General features: G+C 44.8%; 1 protein-coding gene across 1 annotated transcript in view; it reads right to left on the bottom strand.

Moving 5' to 3' along the window:
* paqr6 (progestin and adipoQ receptor family member VI) overlaps positions 1-20,498 on the bottom strand; it is a 39,971-nt gene that overhangs the window by 16,225 nt on the left and 3,248 nt on the right. The window contains exons 3-5 of the mRNA XM_072460829.1: positions 16,493-16,620; positions 12,388-12,593; positions 11,527-11,653 (exon numbers count right to left, since the gene is read on the bottom strand). Of these exons, the coding sequence (XP_072316930.1) occupies positions 11,527-11,653; positions 12,388-12,593; positions 16,493-16,620 (461 nt within the window). The remainder of the gene's footprint in view (positions 1-11,526; positions 11,654-12,387; positions 12,594-16,492; positions 16,621-20,498) is intronic.

Raw genomic sequence — 20,498 nt, 5'->3', positions numbered from 1 at the left:
ATGTGTTACAGGTGCATCATGTGTTACAGGTGCATCATGTGTTACAGGTGCATCGTGTGTTACAGGTGCATCGTGTGTCACAGGTGCATCATGTGTTACAGGTGCATCATGTGTTACAGGTGAGGTTGCATCATGTGTTACAGGTGAGGTTGCATCATGTGTTACAGGTGAGGTTGCATCATGTGTTACAGGTAGACATGTGTTACAGGTGCATCATGTGTTACAGGTGCATCATGTGTTACAGGTTCATCATGTGTTACAGGTGCACCATGTGTTACAGGTGCATCATGTGTTACAGGTGCATCATGTGTTACAGGTTCATCATGTGTTACAGGTGCATCATGTGTTACAGGTGCATCATGTGTCACAGGTGCATCATGTGTTACAGGTGCATCATGTGTTACAGGTGCACCATGTGTTACAGGTGAGGGTGCATCATGTGTTACAGGTGAGGGTGCATCATGTGTTACAGGTGAAGGTGCATCATGTGTTACAGGTGCATCATGTGTTACAGGTGAAGGTGCATCATGTGTTACAGGTGCATCATGTGTTACAGGTGAAGGTGCATCATGTGTTACAGGTGCATCATGTGTTACAGGTGAAGGTGCATCATGTGTTACAGGTGCATCACGTGTTACAGGTGCATCATGTGTCACCGGTCCATCTTGTGTTACAGGTGAGGGTGCATGATGTGTTACAGGTGAGGGTGCATCATGTGTTACAGGTGCATCATGTGTTACAGGTGCATCATGTGTTACAGGTGAGGGTGCATGATGTGTTACAGGTGAGGGTGCATCATGTGTTACAGGTGCATCATGTGCTACAGGTGCATCATGTGTTACAGGTGCATAATGTGTTACAGGTGCATCATGTGTTACAGGTGAGGGTGCATCATGTGTTACAGGTGAGGATGCATCATGTGTTACAGGTAGACATGTGTTACAGGTGCATCATGTGTTACAGGTGCATCATGTGTCACAGGTGCATCATGTGCTACAGGTGCATCATGTGTTACAGGTGCATAATGTGTTACAGGTGCATCATGTGTTACAGGTGAGGGTGCATCATGTGTTACAGGTGAAGGTGCATCTTGTGTTACAGGTGAAGGTGCATCATGTGCTACAGGTGCATCATGTGTTACAGGTGCATCATGTGTTACAGGTGCATCATGTGTTACAGGTGCATCATGTGTTACAGGTGAGGTTGCATCATGTGTTACAGGTGAGGATGCATCATGTGTTACAGGTAGACATGTGTTACAGGTGCATCATGTGTTACAGGTGCATCATGTGTTACAGGTTCATCATGTGTTACAGGTGCATCATGTGTCACAGGTGCATCATGTGTTACAGGTGCATCATGTGTTACAGGTGCATCATGTGTTACAGGTGCATCATGTGTTACAGGTGCATCATGTGTCACAGGTGCATCATGTGTTACAGGTGCATCATGTGTTACAGGTTCATCATGTGTTACAGGTGCATCATGTGTTACAGGTTCATCATGTGTTACAGGTGCATCATGTGTTACAGGTGCATCATGTGTCACAGGTGCATCATGTGTTACAGGTCCTTCATGTGTTACAGGTTCATCATGTGTTACAGGTGCATCATGTGTTACAGGTGCATCATGTGTTACAGGTGCATCATGTGTTACAGGTGCATCATGTGTTACAGGTGCATCATGTGTCACAGGTGAGGGTGCATCATGTGTTACAGGTGCATCATGTGTTACAGGTGCACCATGTGTTACAGGTGAGGGTGCATCATGTGTTACAGGTGAAGGTGCATCATGTGTTACAGGTGAAGGTGCATCATGTGTTACAGGTGCATCATGTGTTACAGGTGCATCTTGTGTTACAGGTGCATCATGTGTTACAGGTGCATCATGTGTTACAGGTCAGGTTGCATCATGTGTTACAGGTGCATCATGTGTTACAAGTAAGGTTGCATCATGTGTTACAGGTGCATCATGTGTCACAGGTGCATCATGTGTTACAGGTGCATCATGTGTTACAGGTTTATCATGTGTTACAGGTCAGGTTGCATCATGTGTTACAGGTGCATCATGTGTTACAGGTAAGGTTGCATCATGTGTTACAGGTGCATCATGTGTTACAGGTTCATCATGTGTTACAGGTGCATCATGTGTTACAGGTGCATCATGTGTCACAGGTGCATCATGTGTTACAGGTGCATCATGTGTTACAGGTGAAGGTGCATCATGTGTTACAGGTGAAGGTGCATCATGTGTTACAGGTGCATCATGTGTTACAGGTGCATCATGTGTTACAGGTGCATCATGTGTCACAGGTTCATCATGTGTTACAGGTGCATCATGTGTTACAGGTGCATCATGTGTTACAGGTGCATCATGTGTTACAGGTGCATCATGTGTCACAGGTGCATCATGTGTTACAGGTGCATCATGTGTTACAGGTGCATCATGTGTCACAGGTGCATCATGTGTTACAGGTGCATCATGTGTTACAGGTGCATCATGTGTTACAGGTGAAGGTGCATCATGTGTTACAGGTGAAGGGGCATCATGTGTTACAGGTGCATCATGTGTTACAGGTGCATCATGTGTTACAGGTGCATCATGTGTTACAGGTGCATCATGTTTTACAGGTGCATCATGTGTTACAGCTGAAGGTGCATCATGTGTTACAGCTGAAGGTGCATCATGTGTTACAGGTGCATCATGTGTTACAGGTGCATCATGTGTTACAGCTGAAGGTGCATCATGTGTTACAGGTGCATCATGTGTTACAGGTGCATCATGTGTTACAGGTGCATCATGTTTTACAGGTGAGGGTGCATCATGTGTTACAGGTGCATCATGTGTTACAGGTGAAGGGGCATCATGTGTTACAGGTGCATCATGTGTTACAGGTGCATCATGTGTTACAGGTGCATCATGTGTCACAGGTGCATCATGTGTTACAGGTGCATCATGTGTTACAGGTGAGGGTGCATCATGTGTTACAGGTGCATCATGTGTTACAGGTGCATCATGTGTTACAGGTGCATCATGTGTTACAGGTGCATCATGTGTCACAGGTGCATCATGTGTTACAGGTGCATCATGTGTTACAGGTGAGGGTGCATCATGTGTTACAGGTGCATCATGTGTCACAGGTGCATCATGTGTTACAGGTGCATCATGTGTTACAGGTGCATCATGTGTTACAGGTGAAGGTGCATCATGTGTTACAGGTGAAGGTGCATCATGTGTTACAGGTGCATCATGTGTTACAGGTGCATCATGTGTTACAGGTGCATCATGTGTCACAGGTTCATCATGTGTTACAGGTGCATCATGTGTTACAGGTGCATCATGTGTTACAGGTGCATCATGTGTTACAGGTGCATCATGTGTCACAGGTGCATCATGTGTTACAGGTGCATCATGTGTTACAGGTGCATCATGTGTCACAGGTGCATCATGTGTTACAGGTGCATCATGTGTTACAGGTGCATCATGTGTTACAGGTGAAGGTGCATCATGTGTTACAGGTGAAGGGGCATCATGTGTTACAGGTGCATCATGTGTTACAGGTGCATCATGTGTTACAGGTGCATCATGTGTTACAGGTGCATCATGTTTTACAGGTGCATCATGTGTTACAGCTGAAGGTGCATCATGTGTTACAGCTGAAGGTGCATCATGTGTTACAGGTGCATCATGTGTTACAGGTGCATCATCTGTTACAGCTGAAGGTGCATCATGTGTTACAGGTGCATCATGTGTTACAGGTGCATCATGTGTTACAGGTGCATCATGTTTTACAGGTGAGGGTGCATCATGTGTTACAGGTGCATCATGTGTTACAGGTGAAGGGGCATCATGTGTTACAGGTGCATCATGTGTTACAGGTGCATCATGTGTTACAGGTGCATCATGTGTCACAGGTGCATCATGTGTTACAGGTGCATCATGTGTTACAGGTGAGGGTGCATCATGTGTTACAGGTGCATCATGTGTTACAGGTGCATCATGTGTTACAGGTGCATCATGTGTTACAGGTGCATCATGTGTCACAGGTGCATCATGTGTTACAGGTGCATCATGTGTTACAGGTGAGGGTGCATCATGTGTTACAGGTGCATCATGTGTCACAGGTGCATCATGTGTTACAGGTGCATCATGTGTTACAGGTGAGGGTGCATCATGTGTTACAGGTGCATCATGTGTTACAGGTGCATCATGTGTTACAGGTGCATCATGTGTTACAGGTAAGGTTGCATCATGTGTTACAGGTGAGGGTGCATCATGTGTTACAGGTGCATCATGTGTTACAGGTAGACATGTGTTACAGGTGCATCATGTGTTACAGGTGAAGGTGCATCATGTGTTACAGGTGCATCATGTGTTACAGGTGCACCATGTGTTACAGGTGAGGGTGCATCATGTGTTACAGGTGAGGGTGCATCATGTGTTACAGGTGCATCATGTGTTACAGGTGCATCATGTGTCACAGGTGCATCATGTGTCACAGGTGCATCATGTTTCACAGGTGCATCATGTGTTACAGGTGCATCATGTGTCACAGGTGCATCATGTGTTACAGGTGCATCATGTGTTACAGGTGCATCATGTGTTACAGGTGCATCATGTTTTACAGGTGAGGGTGCATCATGTGTTACAGGTGCATCATGTGTTACAGGTGAAGGGGCATCATGTGTTACAGGTGCATCATGTGTTACAGCTGAAGGTGCATCATGTGTTACAGGTGCATCATGTGTTACAGGTGCATCATGTGTTACAGGTGAAGGTGCATCATGTGTTACAGGTGCATCATGTGTTACAGGTGCATCATGTGTTACAGGTGCATCGTGTGTTACAGGTGCATCGTGTGTTACAGTTGCATCGTGTGTTACAGGTGCATCGTGTGTTACAGGTGCATCTTGTGTTACAGGTGCATCGTGTGTTACAGGTGCATCGTGTGTTAAAGGTGCATCATGTGTTACAGGTGCATCATGTGTTACAGGTGCATCGTGTGTTACAGGTGCATCATGTGTTACAGGTGCATCATGTGTTACAGGTGAAGGTGCATCATGTGTTACAGGTGCATCATGTGTTACAGGTACATCATGTGTCACAGGTGCATCATGTGTTACAGGTGCATCATGTGTTACAGGTGCATCATGTTTCACAGGTGCATCATGTGTTACAGGTGCATCATGTTTCACAGGTGCATCATGTGTTACAGGTGCATCATGTGTTACAGGTGCATCGTGTGTTACAGGTGAGGGTGCATCATGTGTTACAGGTGCATCGTGTGTTACAGGTGAAGGTAAATCATGTGTTACAGGTGCATCATGTGTTACAGGTGCATCGTGTGTTACAGGTGCATCATGTGTTACAGGTGCATCGTGTGTTACAGGTGCATCATGTGTTACAGGTGCATCGTGTGTTACAGGTGAGGGTGCATCATGTGTTACAGGTGCATCATGTGTTACAGGTGCATCATGTGTTACAGGTGAAGGTAAATCATGTGTTACAGGTGCATCATGTGTTACAGGTGCATCGTGTGTTACAGGTGCATCATGTGTTACAGGTGCATCATGTGTTACAGGTGCATCATGTGTTACAGGTGCATCATGTGTCACAGGTGCATCATGTGTTACAGGTGAGGGTGCATCATGTGTTACAGGTGCATCATGTGTTACAGGTGCATCATGTGTTACAGGTGCATCATGTGTTACAGGTGAGGGTGCATCATGTGTTACAGGTGCATCATGTGTTACAGGTGCATCATGTGTTACAGGTGCATCATGTGTTACAGGTGCATCATGTGTTACAGGTGAGGGTGCATCATGTGTTACAGGTGCATCATGTGTTACAGGTGCATCATGTGTTACAGGTGCATCATGTGTTACAGGTGCATCATGTGTTACAGGTGAGGGTGCATCATGTGTTACAGGTGCATCATGTGTTACAGGTGCATCATGTGTTACAGGTGCATCATGTGTCACAGGTGCATCATGTGTTACAGGTGCATCATGTGTTACAGGTGCATCATGTGTTACAGGTGCATCATGTGTTACAGGTGAGGGTGCATCATGTGTTAAAGGTGAGGGTGCATCATGTGTTACAGGTGAGGGTGCATCTTGTGTTACAGGTGCATCATGTGTTACAGGTGCATCATGTGTTACAGGTGAGGTTGCATCATGTGTTACAGGTGCATCATGTGTTACAGGTGCATCATGTGTTACAGGTGCATCATGTGTTACAGGTGAGGTTGCATCATGTGTTACAGGTGAGGTTGCATCATGTGTTACAGGTGAGGGTGCATCATGTGTTACAGGTGCATCATGTGTTACAGGTGCATCATGTGTCACAGGTCCATCATGTGTTACAGGTGCATCATGTGTTACAGGTGAGGGTGCATCATGTGTTACAGGTGCATCATGTGTTACAGGTGCATCATGTGTTACAGGTGAGGGTGCATCATGTGTTACAGGTGAGGGTGCATCATGTGTTACAGGTGAAGGTGCATCTTGTGTTACAGGTGAAGGTGCATCATGTGCTACAGGTGCATCATGTGTTACAGGTGCATCATGTGTTACAGGTGCATCATGTGTTACAGGTGCATCGTGTGTTACAGGTGCATCGTGTGTCACAGGTGCATCATGTGTTACAGGTGCATCATGTGTTACAGGTGAGGTTGCATCATGTGTTACAGGTGAGGTTGCATCATGTGTTACAGGTGAGGTTGCATCATGTGTTACAGGTGCATCATGTGTTACAGGTAGACATGTGTTACAGGTGCATCATGTGTTACAGGTGCATCATGTGTTACAGGTTCATCATGTGTTACAGGTGCATCATGTGTTACAGGTTTATCATGTGTTACAGGTCAGGTTGCATCATGTGTTACAGGTGCATCATGTGTTACAGGTAAGGTTGCATCATGTGTTACAGGTGCATCGTGTGTTACAGGTGCATCATGTGTTACAGGTTCATCATGTGTTACAGGTGCACCATGTGTTACAGGTGCATCATGTGTTACAGGTGCATCATGTGTTACAGGTTCATCATGTGTTACAGGTGCATCATGTGTTACAGGTGCATCATGTGTCACAGGTGCATCATGTGTTACAGGTGCATCATGTGTTACAGGTGCACCATGTGTTACAGGTGAGGGTGCATCATGTGTTACAGGTGAGGGTGCATCATGTGTTACAGGTGAAGGTGCATCATGTGTTACAGGTGCATCATGTGTTACAGGTGAAGGTGCATCATGTGTTACAGGTGCATCATGTGTTACAGGTGAAGGTGCATCATGTGTTACAGGTGCATCATGTGTTACAGGTGAAGGTGCATCATGTGTTACAGGTGCATCATGTGTTACAGGTGCATCATGTGTCACAGGTCCATCTTGTGTTACAGGTGAGGGTGCATCATGTGTTACAGGTGCATCATGTGTTACAGGTGCATCATGTGTTACAGGTGAGGGTGCATGATGTGTTACAGGTGAGGGTGCATCATGTGCTACAGGTGCATCATGTGTTACAGGTGCATCATGTGTTACAGGTGCATCATGTGTTACAGGTGAGGGTGCATCATGTGTTACAGGTGAAGGTGCATCTTGTGTTACAGGTGAAGGTGCATCATGTGCTACAGGTGCATCATGTGTTACAGGTGCATCATGTGTTACAGGTGCATCATGTGTTACAGGTGCATCATGTGTTACAGGTGAGGTTGCATCATGTGTTACAGGTGAGGATGCATCATGTGTTACAGGTAGACATGTGTTACAGGTGCATCATGTGTTACAGGTGCATCATGTGTTACAGGTTCATCATGTGTTACAGGTGCATCATGTGTCACAGGTGCATCATGTGTTACAGGTGCATCATGTGTTACAGGTGCATCATGTGTTACAGGTGCATCATGTGTCACAGGTGCATCATGTGTTACAGGTGCATCATGTGTTACAGGTTCATCATGTGTTACAGGTGCATCGTGTGTTACAGGTGCATCATGTGTTACAGGTGCATCGTGTGTTACAGGTGAGGGTGCATCATGTGTTACAGGTGCATCATGTGTCACAGGTGCATCATGTGTTACAGGTCCATCATGTGTTACAGGTTCATCATGTGTTACAGGTGCATCATGTGTTACAGGTGCATCATGTGTTACAGGTGCATCATGTGTCACAGGTGAGGGTGCATCATGTGTTACAGGTGCATCATGTGTTACAGGTGCACCATGTGTTACAGGTGAGGGTGCATCATGTGTTACAGGTGAAGGTGCATCATGTGTTACAGGTGAAGGTGCATCATGTGTTACAGGTGCATCATGTGTCACAGGTGCATCATGTGTTACAGGTGCATCATGTGTTACAGGTTTATCATGTGTTACAGGTAAGGTTGCATCATGTGTTACAGGTTCATCATGTGTTACAGGTGCATCATGTGTTACAGGTGCATCATGTGTCACAGGTGCATCATGTGTTACAGGTGCATCATGTGTTACAGGTGAAGGTGCATCATGTGTTACAGGTGCATCATGTGTCACAGGTGCATCATGTGTTACAGGTGCATCATGTGTTACAGGTTTATCATGTGTTACAGGTCAGGTTGCATCATGTGTTACAGGTGCATCATGTGTTACAGGTAAGGTTGCATCATGTGTTACAGGTTCATCATGTGTTACAGGTGCATCATGTGTCACAGGTGCATCATGTGTTACAGGTGCATCATGTGTTACAGGTGAAGGTGCATCATGTGTTACAGGTTAAGGTGCATCATGTGTTACAGGTGCATCATGTGTTACAGGTGCATCATGTGTTACAGGTGCATCATGTGTCACAGGTTCATCATGTGTTACAGGTGCATCATGTGTTACAGGTGCATCATGTGTTACAGGTGCATCATGTGTTACAGGTGAGGGTGCATCATGTGTCACAGGTGCATCATGTGTTACAGGTGCATCATGTGTTACAGGTGCATCATGTGTTACAGGTGCATCATGTGTCACAGGTGCATCATGTGTTACAGGTGCATCATGTGTTACAGGTGCATCATGTGTTACAGGTGAAGGTGCATCATGTGTTACAGGTGCATCATGTGTTACAGGTGCATCATGTGTTACAGGTGCATCATGTGTTACAGGTGCATCATGTTTTACAGGTGAGGGTGCATCATGTGTTACAGGTGCATCATGTGTTACAGGTGAAGGGGCATCATGTGTTACAGGTGCATCATGTGTTACAGGTGCATCATGTGTTACAGCTGAAGGTGCATCATGTGTTACAGCTGAAGGTGCATCATGTGTTACAGGTGCATCATGTGTTACAGGTGCATCATGTGTTACAGCTGAAGGTGCATCATGTGTTACAGGTGCATCATGTGTTACAGGTGCATCATGTGTTACAGGTGCATCATGTTTTACAGGTGAGGGTGCATCATGTGTTACAGGTGCATCATGTGTTACAGGTGAAGGGGCATCATGTGTTACAGGTGCATCATGTGTTACAGGTGCATCATGTGTTACAGGTGCATCATGTGTCACAGGTGCATCATGTGTTACAGGTGCATCATGTGTTACAGGTGAGGGTGCATCATGTGTTACAGGTGCATCATGTGTTACAGGTGCATCATGTGTTACAGGTGCATCATGTGTCACAGGTGCATCATGTGTTACAGGTGCATCATGTGTTACAGGTGAGGGTGCATCATGTGTTACAGGTGCATCATGTGTCACAGGTGCATCATGTGTTACAGGTGCATCATGTGTTACAGGTGAGGGTGCATCATGTGTTACAGGTGCATCATGTGTTACAGGTGCATCATGTGTTACAGGTGCATCATGTGTTACAGGTAAGGTTGCATCATGTGTTACAGGTGAGGGTGCATCATGTGTTACAGGTGCATCATGTGTTACAGGTAGACATGTGTTACAGGTGCATCATGTGTTACAGGTGAAGGTGCATCATGTGTTACAGGTGCATCATGTGTTACAGGTGCACCATGTGTTACAGGTGAGGGTGCATCATGTGTTACAGGTGAGGGTGCATCATGTGTTACAGGTGCATCATGTGTCACAGGTGCATCATGTGTCACAGGTGCATCATGTTTCACAGGTGCATCATGTGTTACAGGTGCATCATGTGTCACAGGTGCATCATGTGTTACAGGTGCATCATGTGTTACAGGTGCATCATGTTTTACAGGTGAGGGTGCATCATGTGTTACAGGTGCATCATGTGTTACAGGTGAAGGGGCATCATGTGTTACAGGTGCATCATGTGTTACAGGTGCATCATGTGTTACAGCTGAAGGTGCATCATGTGTTACAGGTGCATCATGTGTTACAGGTGCATCATGTGTTACAGGTGAAGGTGCATCATGTGTTACAGGTGCATCATGTGTTACAGGTGCATCGTGTGTTACAGGTGCATCGTGTGTTACAGGTGCATCGTGTGTTACAGGTGCATCTTGTGTTACAGGTGCATCGTGTGTTACAGGTGCATCGTGTGTTACAGGTGCATCGTGTGTTACAGGTGCATCGTGTGTTACAGGTGCATCATGTGTTACAGGTGCATCATGTGTTACAGGTGCATCGTGTGTTACAGGTGCATCATGTGTTACAGGTGCATCATGTGTTACAGGTGAAGGTGCATCATGTGTTACAGGTGCATCATGTGTTACAGGTGCATCATGTGTCACAGGTGCATCATGTGTTACAGGTGCATCATGTGTTACAGGTGCATCATGTGTTACAGGTGCATCATGTGTTACAGGTGAGGGTGCATCATGTGTTACAGGTGCATCATGTGTTACAGGTGCATCGTGTGTTACAGGTGCATCATGTGTTACAGGTGAGGGTGCATCATGTGTTACAGGTGCATCATGTGTTACAGGTGCATCATGTGTCACAGGTGCATCATGTGTTACAGGTGCATCATGTGTTACAGGTGAGGGTGCATCATGTGTTACAGGTGCATCATGTGTTACAGGTGCATCATGTGTCACAGGTGCATCATGTGTCACAGGTGCATCATGTGTTACAGGTGCATCATGTGTTACAGGTGCATCATGTGTTACAGGTGAAGGGGCATCATGTGTTACAGGTGCATCATGTGTTACAGGTGCATCATGTGTTACAGGTGAAGGTGCATCATGTGTTACAGGTGCATCATGTGTCACAGGTGCATCATGTGTTACAGGTGCATCATGTGTTACAGGTGCATCGTGTGTTACAGGTGCATCGTGTGTTACAGGTGCATCGTGTGTTACAGGTGCATCATGTGTTACAGGTGCATCATGTGTTACAGGTGCATCATGTGTTACAGGTGCATCGTGTGTTACAGGTGCATCGTGTGTTACAGGTGCATCGTGTGTTACAGGTGCATCATGTGTTACAGGTGCATCATGTGTTACAGGTGCATCATGTGTTACAGGTGCATCGTGTGTTACAGGTGCATCGTGTGTTACAGGTGCATCGTGTGTTACAGGTGCATCATGTGTTACAGGTGCATCATGTGTTACAGGTGCATCGTGTGTTACAGACCGGGAGTAGCAGGACAGGCTGGTGCAGAACAGAGAATTGAGCAGAGCCACAGGGACAAAACAGTGCTGGAGGCGAGTGTTGATCCAGCTCTCAGGCATCACGTAGTGACAGTAGCTGATGGCACAGCCTGCAAACACCAGAGCATCAGCATCACTCAGAGCTTCCAGTGCTTTCAGATACAGCACTGTTCAGGTATTAATACTCATACTGACAGATCCAGCCCTCACATCGCAGCGCTGCAAAACAAATCATCATCTTGTTGTTTGTTAGCTGCTCGATCTAGTGTCGGCTTAATTCATCTTAAATCATGTCCTGCCTGCTACACAAACAAAAGCGTTCAGCATCATCCTGTAAACTGAGAGAAATGACAATAATGGATTCAAAATGTAATTATTATTATTTATGAATTATATTTATATCAGGACTAATATCAGTATGAGTGTTATCTGATATTGTATAAGGAGTGTCAGTGTGTCATTAGTTTGTTTGACAGGTAATGAAGCGTGCCTGTCGGTGGAACAGTGTGCTCTCTACCCCCGTTTCAATCTACAACTTTCCTGTCCAATAAAGCCTACGTGCTGGAAAAAAACAGTACCAAAAAAAAAAAGAGAGAAAATGTGTCTTTATGTTTACTCAAAAATGTGCAATCATTATTACCAAAATGACAAAATGAAATGCTAATGTGTGAGCTTTACTACAACTTCTTCTATTTGTAGAGCTTCCTATAATGTTTAAATCTTGAGGCAGATATTGGCATCGGCTGAAAAAAACCCTTTTATCTTCAAACCTTTTCCTTACTAAAAACAAGCAGTTTGCATGTGACTCCAAAGATCTCCTGGAGGTTGTGTTGCTGTGGCGTACCCAGGCTGTAGAGGCTGAGCGCTGCGTAGTCGAAGAAGAAGCAGATGTGGTATGTTTCTGTGGACATGGCACTGAAGGTGTGGGCGCAGCTGGAGATGAAGGGGTACAGACAGATCAGGAGCATGTAGACCAGCAGGGGCCAGCTGTACGGGTCAGAGCCAAAGTCCAGGCAGGAGCAGAGCAGAGCCAGGCGCCACACAAAGTACCTGAGCACAACACAACTCACTGTCAGCTCCGCACACACAGCCAGGGCACAAAGTGCACACATCTGCCATACTGTGGGGGGGAAATCATCTTTATATAGACTACATTATTTATTTATTTATTCACTGCCCGCCGTGTTCGCAAGTTGAGAAAATGCGCTTTACCAATTGAAGACATTACGAGGGTGAATCAAAATATTCTAAATTATTAGCCTTTAAACTTTAAAGTTTTTAGAATATGAGACCAAAATGAATCATCATTGAATCTGTGTCATTCTAAGAGAGAGGAGACAGAAGATCAAATCAATACTTTTCTGGACACCCTCAATTTGCTCATTATGTCAGAAGAGCAAAATAAAGGTGTTGGAAATACAAGGTGCATCAAGAGAATCTCTGTGTGTTATGGAGGTTCACCTTATAGTGGAATAAAGCTCTAAAAGAAAACATTTAACAACTTAAGCAGGCAATAAAACATGTTGTTGTTGTTGCAGCAATCATATTCCTAATACCTAAAGAAGGGAAGGCTGGACTCAATTGTGCCTCATAATGGGAGGTTCTGTCTATAGGAGTTTTTGGAGTGTGTTTTTTGAAACTTCCTATAAGTGATCTGTCCTTTTCCTCTGTATCTTCCTGCGTTGCAACAATGAAATTTCCCCATGTGTGGACAATAAAGGAATATCTTATCTTATCTATTTTATATACACCTCGATTATACTATGGTCTTTTAGGCAGCAGACTGCAGGGCTGTGCTGCTTTCAGTCTCGTTATTGGTTTGCAGCGATGTCAATCAGTTCAAAAAAGCATTTCCTTTTCTACTTTTCGATCTCTGACCTCCCGCTTTTACTTCTGACCTCCCTGTGTTGATGCCATTCGCACACCCGTCCCAGGCAGAATCCAAAAATCTGACTTTCTGTCAAAACCAATAACTAACTTATGAACAATGTAGTGATCTCCCACTCAAGCCTACTCATGAGCCCTAAAACTAACAATGCATTTCACTCATTTGAAAGCCTTATGCTGTCAATCACATGTCCAAATATGAAAAACCAAAAAGGAGTTTTGTTCATAGTTATCTACCGACCTCCTGGTCCCTATTCAGAGTTTTTAACAGAGTTTTCTGACTTTATATCAAACTTAGTGTTAGCCTGGGATACAATAGTTATAGTTGGAGCCTTTAATATCCACGTGAACATGAGTGATGACGCTCTCAGTAATGCCTTCAGCGCCTTGTTAGACAGCATTGGTTTCACTCAGAATGTAAATAAACCGACTCACACTCACAAGAACACTCTGGATCTTGTCCTAACGTATGGAACAGAGATTAGTGACCTCATTGTCCTCCCTCAAAACCCTATATTGTCAGATCATTTCATAATTACCTTTCAGTTTATTCTTAAAGATCATCCAGTCCCACAAAATAAAGTTATAATGAAAAGGACAATATCTGAAAAATCTATCTCAAAATTCAAAGAAATAATGGAGCCAATATTCAGTGACATGTCATGTGATCATGTCATGTGATCATGTCATGTGATCATGTCATGTGATCCTGCTGAGAACAGCTTTAGTCCCAGTTTAAGTGATCAATGTGTCGACTTGACCATGAATTCTCTGAAGTCTGCTCTTGACGTTGTCGCGCCGTTAAAACAGAAGGTCATTAGGCCAAAGCGCGCCTCCCCATGGTACAACCAAGAACTGCGTTCACATAAACAAAGAGTTAGAAAGTTAGAGGGATTATTTCGTCGCTCTCACACCGAAGAATCCCTAAAAGCATGGAAAAGTTGCCTGCTGTCCTATAAGCAGGCTCTGTGTGAGGCCCAAACCAGATATTATTCAAATCTAATAGAAGTCAACAAAAGTAACACTAAATTCCTTTTCAGCACTGTAGCTAGGCTAACAAACTGTCACAGCAGTAGAGCCCTCAATCCCAGCTACACTCAGCTCTGATGATTTCCTCCTATTTTTTAATAATAAAATAAAAACAATCAGAGATAAATTAGATGAAATTACCCCGCTATTAGCCCTGAACTAGCCCAAGCTGTAAATCTAACGTCCCATATAAATCCACCTGTAAACCTAGAAAGGTTCACAGCTGTTGATCAAGCAGAGATAACTTCAGCCATTATGTCCTCTAAAAGCTCAACTTGTGTCCTAGACCCCATTCCAAGCAGACTCCTCAAAGACATTCTTCCCCTAATTATAGACTCTATTCTTAATATAATAAATACTTCACTCCAAAGTGGCTATGTTCCACATCCTTCAAACATGCAGTCATTAAACCTCTTCTGAAAAAGCCTAATCTAGATCCCGACCTATTGGTAAACTACAGACCTATTTCAAATCTTCCCTTCGTCTCTAAAATCCTTGAAAAAGTTGTAGTAAAACAGCTTTGTCGCCACCTGCAGGACAATAACTTATTTGAAGTTTTCCAGTCAGGGTTCAGAGCCCACCACAGCACTGAAACTGCACTAGTTAAAGTCACAAATGATTTGTTATTAGCCGCTGACGATGGACTGGTCTCAATCCTGGTTCTGTTGGACCTCAGCGCAGCGTTTGACACCATTGACCACAACATTCTACTGCAGAGGTTAGAATGTGATGTAGGTGTTGGAGGAACAGCCCTCAGCTGGTTTAAATCCTATTTATCTGATAGGTTCCAATTTGTTAATGTAAACCAGAGCTCCTCACCAAGCTCTAAAGTAATTTACGGTGTGCCACAGGGTTCGGTACTCGGTCCAATTCTGTTTACTCTTTATATGCTGCCATTAGGCAACATTATCAGAAAGCATGGCATTAACTTCCACTGCTATGCAGATGACACTCAGCTGTATTTATCAATGAAACCTGATCAGAGCGATCAAGTAGACAGACTTAGTACTTGTGTGAAGGAGATAAAAACCTGGATGACACTAAACTACCTGCTTCTTAACCCTGAACAAACCGAGGTCATTGTGCTGGTCCTAAGCATCTACGAGACGCTCTATCTGAGCAGATAGTCACACTGGACAATGTTAGTGTTGCCTCCAGTTCTACTGTAAGAAACCTTGGAGTCTTATTTGACCAGGAGCTCTCATTTAAAGCTCATATAAATCAAGCTTGTAAAACAGACTATTTCCATTTGCGCAACAAGAGCCAAAATCAGAAGAATCCGGCCTAAAAGTGAAGCTGAAACGTCTCCTGCATTTGTAACGACTCGATTCTCCTGTAACTCCTGCTCACAGCAGGTCCTAAAAGCTCCATAAAAAGCTTTAACTGGTTCAAAATGCAGCAGCAAGATTACTAACAGGAACTAAAAGAAGAGAGCACATTACGCCGGTGCTGGAGTCTCTTCACTGGCTCCTGTCCAGTTTAGAATCACAATTAAACTCCTCCTCCTGACCTACAACACCATAAATGACATGGCCCCTCTCACCTCAAAGATGCTATAGAAACATCTCATCCAAACAGAGCTCTTCACTCTCAAAATGCTGGCCTTCTGGTGGTTCCGAGAGTCTCTAAAAGCACAGTAGGAGGTAGAGTCCTGTCCATGTTAAAGAGGTTGACACAGTCTCTTCATTTAAGTCCAGGCTTAAAACGTTCCTCTTTGAAATGACTTATGGTCAGACCAGTTAGGAACAGAAACATAAAGCTACAGTTTCAGTCATGCTGCCCTAGGAGCAACTCTGGGGGAAGTATGACAGCTTGAGCTCTATTCTCTGCTTCTGACTACTTATTCTATCAAACTATATTAAAATATTTAATTTCACTGTGGGTACTTTATATTGTCATTGTTCTGGAGGATGAGGGACAGATACCTGTGTCAGAGTAAATAAAGATTCACCTTTTGAAAAAGACAAACTTTGTTCAATTTCATAATTTCTTGGTAACAGTTTGCAGAAATTCCACAACACAACTCTGCTCACCATGTGGGGAGGAAGTGTGTCCAGATGTTGATAGTCTCGTTGTGAATCTGGAAGCTGCTGAGCACACAGTCCAGGGCTGTGCTTTGCGGGTCTCTGTACCCTGACATGATGCCGTCCTCCTGGACCACCTGAGGACACAGTGACACACCTCTGACCCATCCAAACACTTGTAATTGAGCCTTTGTTATAAGCTATTATCAAGTAATATGTATTTTATAAATGAGGAGTAAACTAGCGAGCTAGATCTCAGTACAATAAGCGTCTTGACACAGTAGTTCCAACAACAACCCCGCCTCTGTGTGGAGTGGCCCCGCCTCTGTGTGGAGTGGCCCCGCCTCTGTGTGGAGTGGCCCCGCCTCTGTGTGGAGTGGCCCCGCCTCTGTGTGGAGTGGGCTCCGGCTTCTCAACAATTACAAGCCCAGAGCCCCCCTTCTACAGATGACCGGAATGTGGCTGAGCGACTGAACTCCTTCTATTGTAGATTTGATTTGACGCCCCACCCCCACTGTGGCCACCTCTGACAACCCAACTCCAGTCCCCCCCCACCTCCCCCCCTCTCACAGTCCAGGAACAGGATGTGTGCAGACTATTTAGGAAATCCAACCCCCAAAAAGCTGCTGGACCAGACGGTGTCACTCCCGCCACCTTAAGACACTGTGCAGGTGAGCTGGCCCCTGTCGTCACTGACATTTTTAACACCTCCTAGAGTCAGGCCATGTCCCAGCTTCAAGTCGTCCATCATTGGTTCTGTCCCCAAGAAGCCTGGTCTTGCCCCACCTCAAGTCCTTCACCGCCCCCTGCTGGACCCCCTGCAGTTCTCCTACAGAGCCACAGGTCTGTGGACGACGCCATCAACCTGGCTCTCCACTTCATCCTGCAGCACCTGGACTCCCCAGGAACCTATGCCAGTCGCAGAGGCCTCTGCTGTTGGACTCATGAACACTTCTTAAACACTGTCACTTTAACGATAATTTAATCACTCCATTCTCTGTTCACTTTCTGCACTTCTATAAATTCAACTGTAAATGTGGCGTACATAGAAATCCTATTTTTATTCATTTTTTTTTTTTTTGACTTAATAGGTTGTTTTCCACTCATTCATCCCTCTTCTCCGCTTCTCCAGGGCCGGAGGCTTTTATTAATAGTCTAATATTGTTTATCATATATGAATGTGCAATATAGAAAGGAGAGAAAAAATCTGCTGTTTAACTCGACCATTTAATACAGCGTATTTTGAAATTAAAATATTCTGACCACATCTACGCTAAATGAAAGAAGATTGAGCTTAACTTCCTCTCTCCTCCTTCCTCTGCGTCAGACGCTTTCTGGTGCTTTTCGGCGCGATCGACCCTCACTGCCTCTGCGATCGACGTATTGGGCACCCCTGCTTTAGGTACTCAGGGCCAACAACCTCAGTGTTGGGACCACAGATCTGAGCAGCCGCATCAACAATGGAGATGGAGAACTTGGTCCACTCGGAGTCAATGTCCCCAGCCTCCCCCGGGACATGGGAGAAGCTCTCCCGGAGGTGCGAGTTGAAGACCCTCCTGACAGAGGCTCCGCAAGACGTTCCCAACAGACCCTCACAATGTGCTTGGGTCTGCCAAGTCTGTCCGGCTTCCTCCTCCGCCAGCGGATCCAACTCACCACCAGGTGGTGCTCTACAGCTCCGCCCCGCTCTTCACCCGAGTGTCCAAGACACGCGGCCGGAGGTCAGAAGTCAGATGACACGACAACAAAGTGGATCATTGACCTCCGGCCTGTGTCCTGGTGCCACGTGCACTGATGGACCCTTGTGCTTGAACTTGAGCAAGGGCCTCATCGAGCCCAGATCACTCTGTACCTGCCCCTTACGGATCCTCCTGCAGGTGGTGGGTCCTCGGGAGGACGGCCCCACGTCACTCGTTCAATCACCTCGGCACTTTGAACCCTGTGGTCATTTTAACGGTGGATATCATTTATAGATTTTTATAGGCAAACAGCCACCAGAGGGCACTCTAGCAGGAAGCCGAGAGTTTGACACGCTGTAGAACAAGACGCACTGCAGCGCTGTGTCCAAGGGACACGTCCTGTTTTTTATAGTTTCAAAACGCTGTTTTATTACAATCAGACTCATCAGCTCACACAGAGTAAGTAAGGACAGAGGGGACGTGGGGACAGTAGGGACAGTGGGGACAGAGGGGAGGGACAGAGGGGGACAGAAGGGACAGTAGGGATAGAGGGGACAGTAGAGACAGAGGGGACAGTAGAGACAGCTGTGATGTGTTTTCTGTATACTAAACTTCAAAACCCTGTTCGTTTTTACTACAATCCAACTCATATTCACAGAGAAATTGTTCTAATTAATAACTCAGAGCTACATTTAATGATGTGTAAATATCTCGTGTCACAGCGTGGGCGGTTTATGACACCATAATATGGACTAGTTTATATTCTTCAGGAGCGCTGTAGGTGCTGAAATAACAACTACGTAAATTCAAAAGACTAAAAAAGCATCGGTGACCATAGATGATGAGAGTGATGTAAAGCTCTAAAATACACACTTATCCCTTGGATCAACTTTCAACTGCGTCATTAAATAAGCTTGAATCCCTCCGAGTTGGAAGGAAGTCGTCACACAGACCAATCCCAATTCTGAATGTGGACTATACTAAACACACCTCAATTATGTCCAAAAGAATGACACAAATACTCCCAAACTTAAGTCACAATATTCAGACTAGTTCCATGACACAAACACAAGAGGACATAAGACGACACAAGAGGACATAAGACGACACAACAAAGCAGTAAAAACGAGACCAAACCAAATTGAAAATAGATGATTTGATAATAAAAAACATTGAAGCTCTTCACGATGGCCCAACATCAAGAATCAAAATGAACGGTCACTTGACAGGCTCACTGACATTGAAAAGAGGGATGAGACAGGGCTGTGGCTGGTCCCCCCTGTTGTTTGCTTTGTACTTGGAACCATTGGCCCAATATGTTCACTTGTTCTGCAGATAATGTCTTACTAACCAAACACTTCATGTGATGCATTTCCTCCATGACATTGGTCCAATGTCTGGATACAAATGTAATGTACAAAAAAACTGAAATTCTATCTTACTCTGTCCAAACAGAATCTCTTAGATATTGAGGCGTGGTCCTCTACAAAGATATTGTTCATGGCAATAAACCTATTCTGATTCTGAACTATGCTGAGGGAAGTATGGCAGCTTGAGAACGATCCTCTGCTCTAGACTACTTTCCATATCAACATTATTTCATATTTGAGTTAACCTGTGTTGTTTCTTGCTAGATTAACCACCTTCTCTCCTCCTGAGCGGTTCTGGCGTCACAGTCTCTCTGCAAACGGAAGCTCGTCTGTCCTGGACCATCTGTGAGAGGCGGATCCATCCTTCACTCTGATTCGTCCCAAGGTTTCTACCAAAGAGTTTTGAAGTTTTTCCTTTCCGTGAAGTAGGGTGAGATTTGCTAATTTCCCATGAACATTGTTTCGTCGCCTTCGAGGAAACTGCTGTTGTGATTTTGGGTATTATAAAAAAACATTTGAATTGAAACTGATGCAGTGAGTTCTCATTTCTGAAACAATGTGGGAAGACAAATCCCGTGGTCAAAGAAGTCAGTATTCTTGAGAAATCATTGCTTTAATGATTTATGTTTGGGATCTTTACCTGGTACACATGACCTTCAAGGGCCCCCAACGGTATAAATCAAGAGGGAAGAGATGTGGGATTCAGGAGGTCACTCTACGAGGCCGCGCCCACCACTCCGACCCACCCTGTACTGCAGATCTGAACCCCATTGAGAATCTTTGGGATGAGCTGGAGAAGGCTTTGTGCAATAGCCACTCTGTCCCAATTGGTAAAAAATAATGGAAATAAATATCTTATTATTGCAGAAGCTTATTGACTGTGTGCTGTGATCATAGATAAAGTTCCTACAGAATATTAGAGCTTAGAGTCGTTTATGTCTCCTTTAAGCTGATTTATCTAGTTGA

Source organism: Eucyclogobius newberryi, unplaced genomic scaffold (genome assembly GCF_026437365.1).
Source record: "Eucyclogobius newberryi isolate DKJ021-1_F unplaced genomic scaffold, fEucNew1.0.hap1 SCAF_3, whole genome shotgun sequence".
Classification (NCBI taxonomy): domain Eukaryota; kingdom Metazoa; phylum Chordata; class Actinopteri; order Gobiiformes; family Gobiidae; genus Eucyclogobius; species Eucyclogobius newberryi.
The sequence above is the reverse complement of the archived record's forward strand: the minus strand, read 5'-3'. Positions and strand labels throughout refer to the sequence as shown.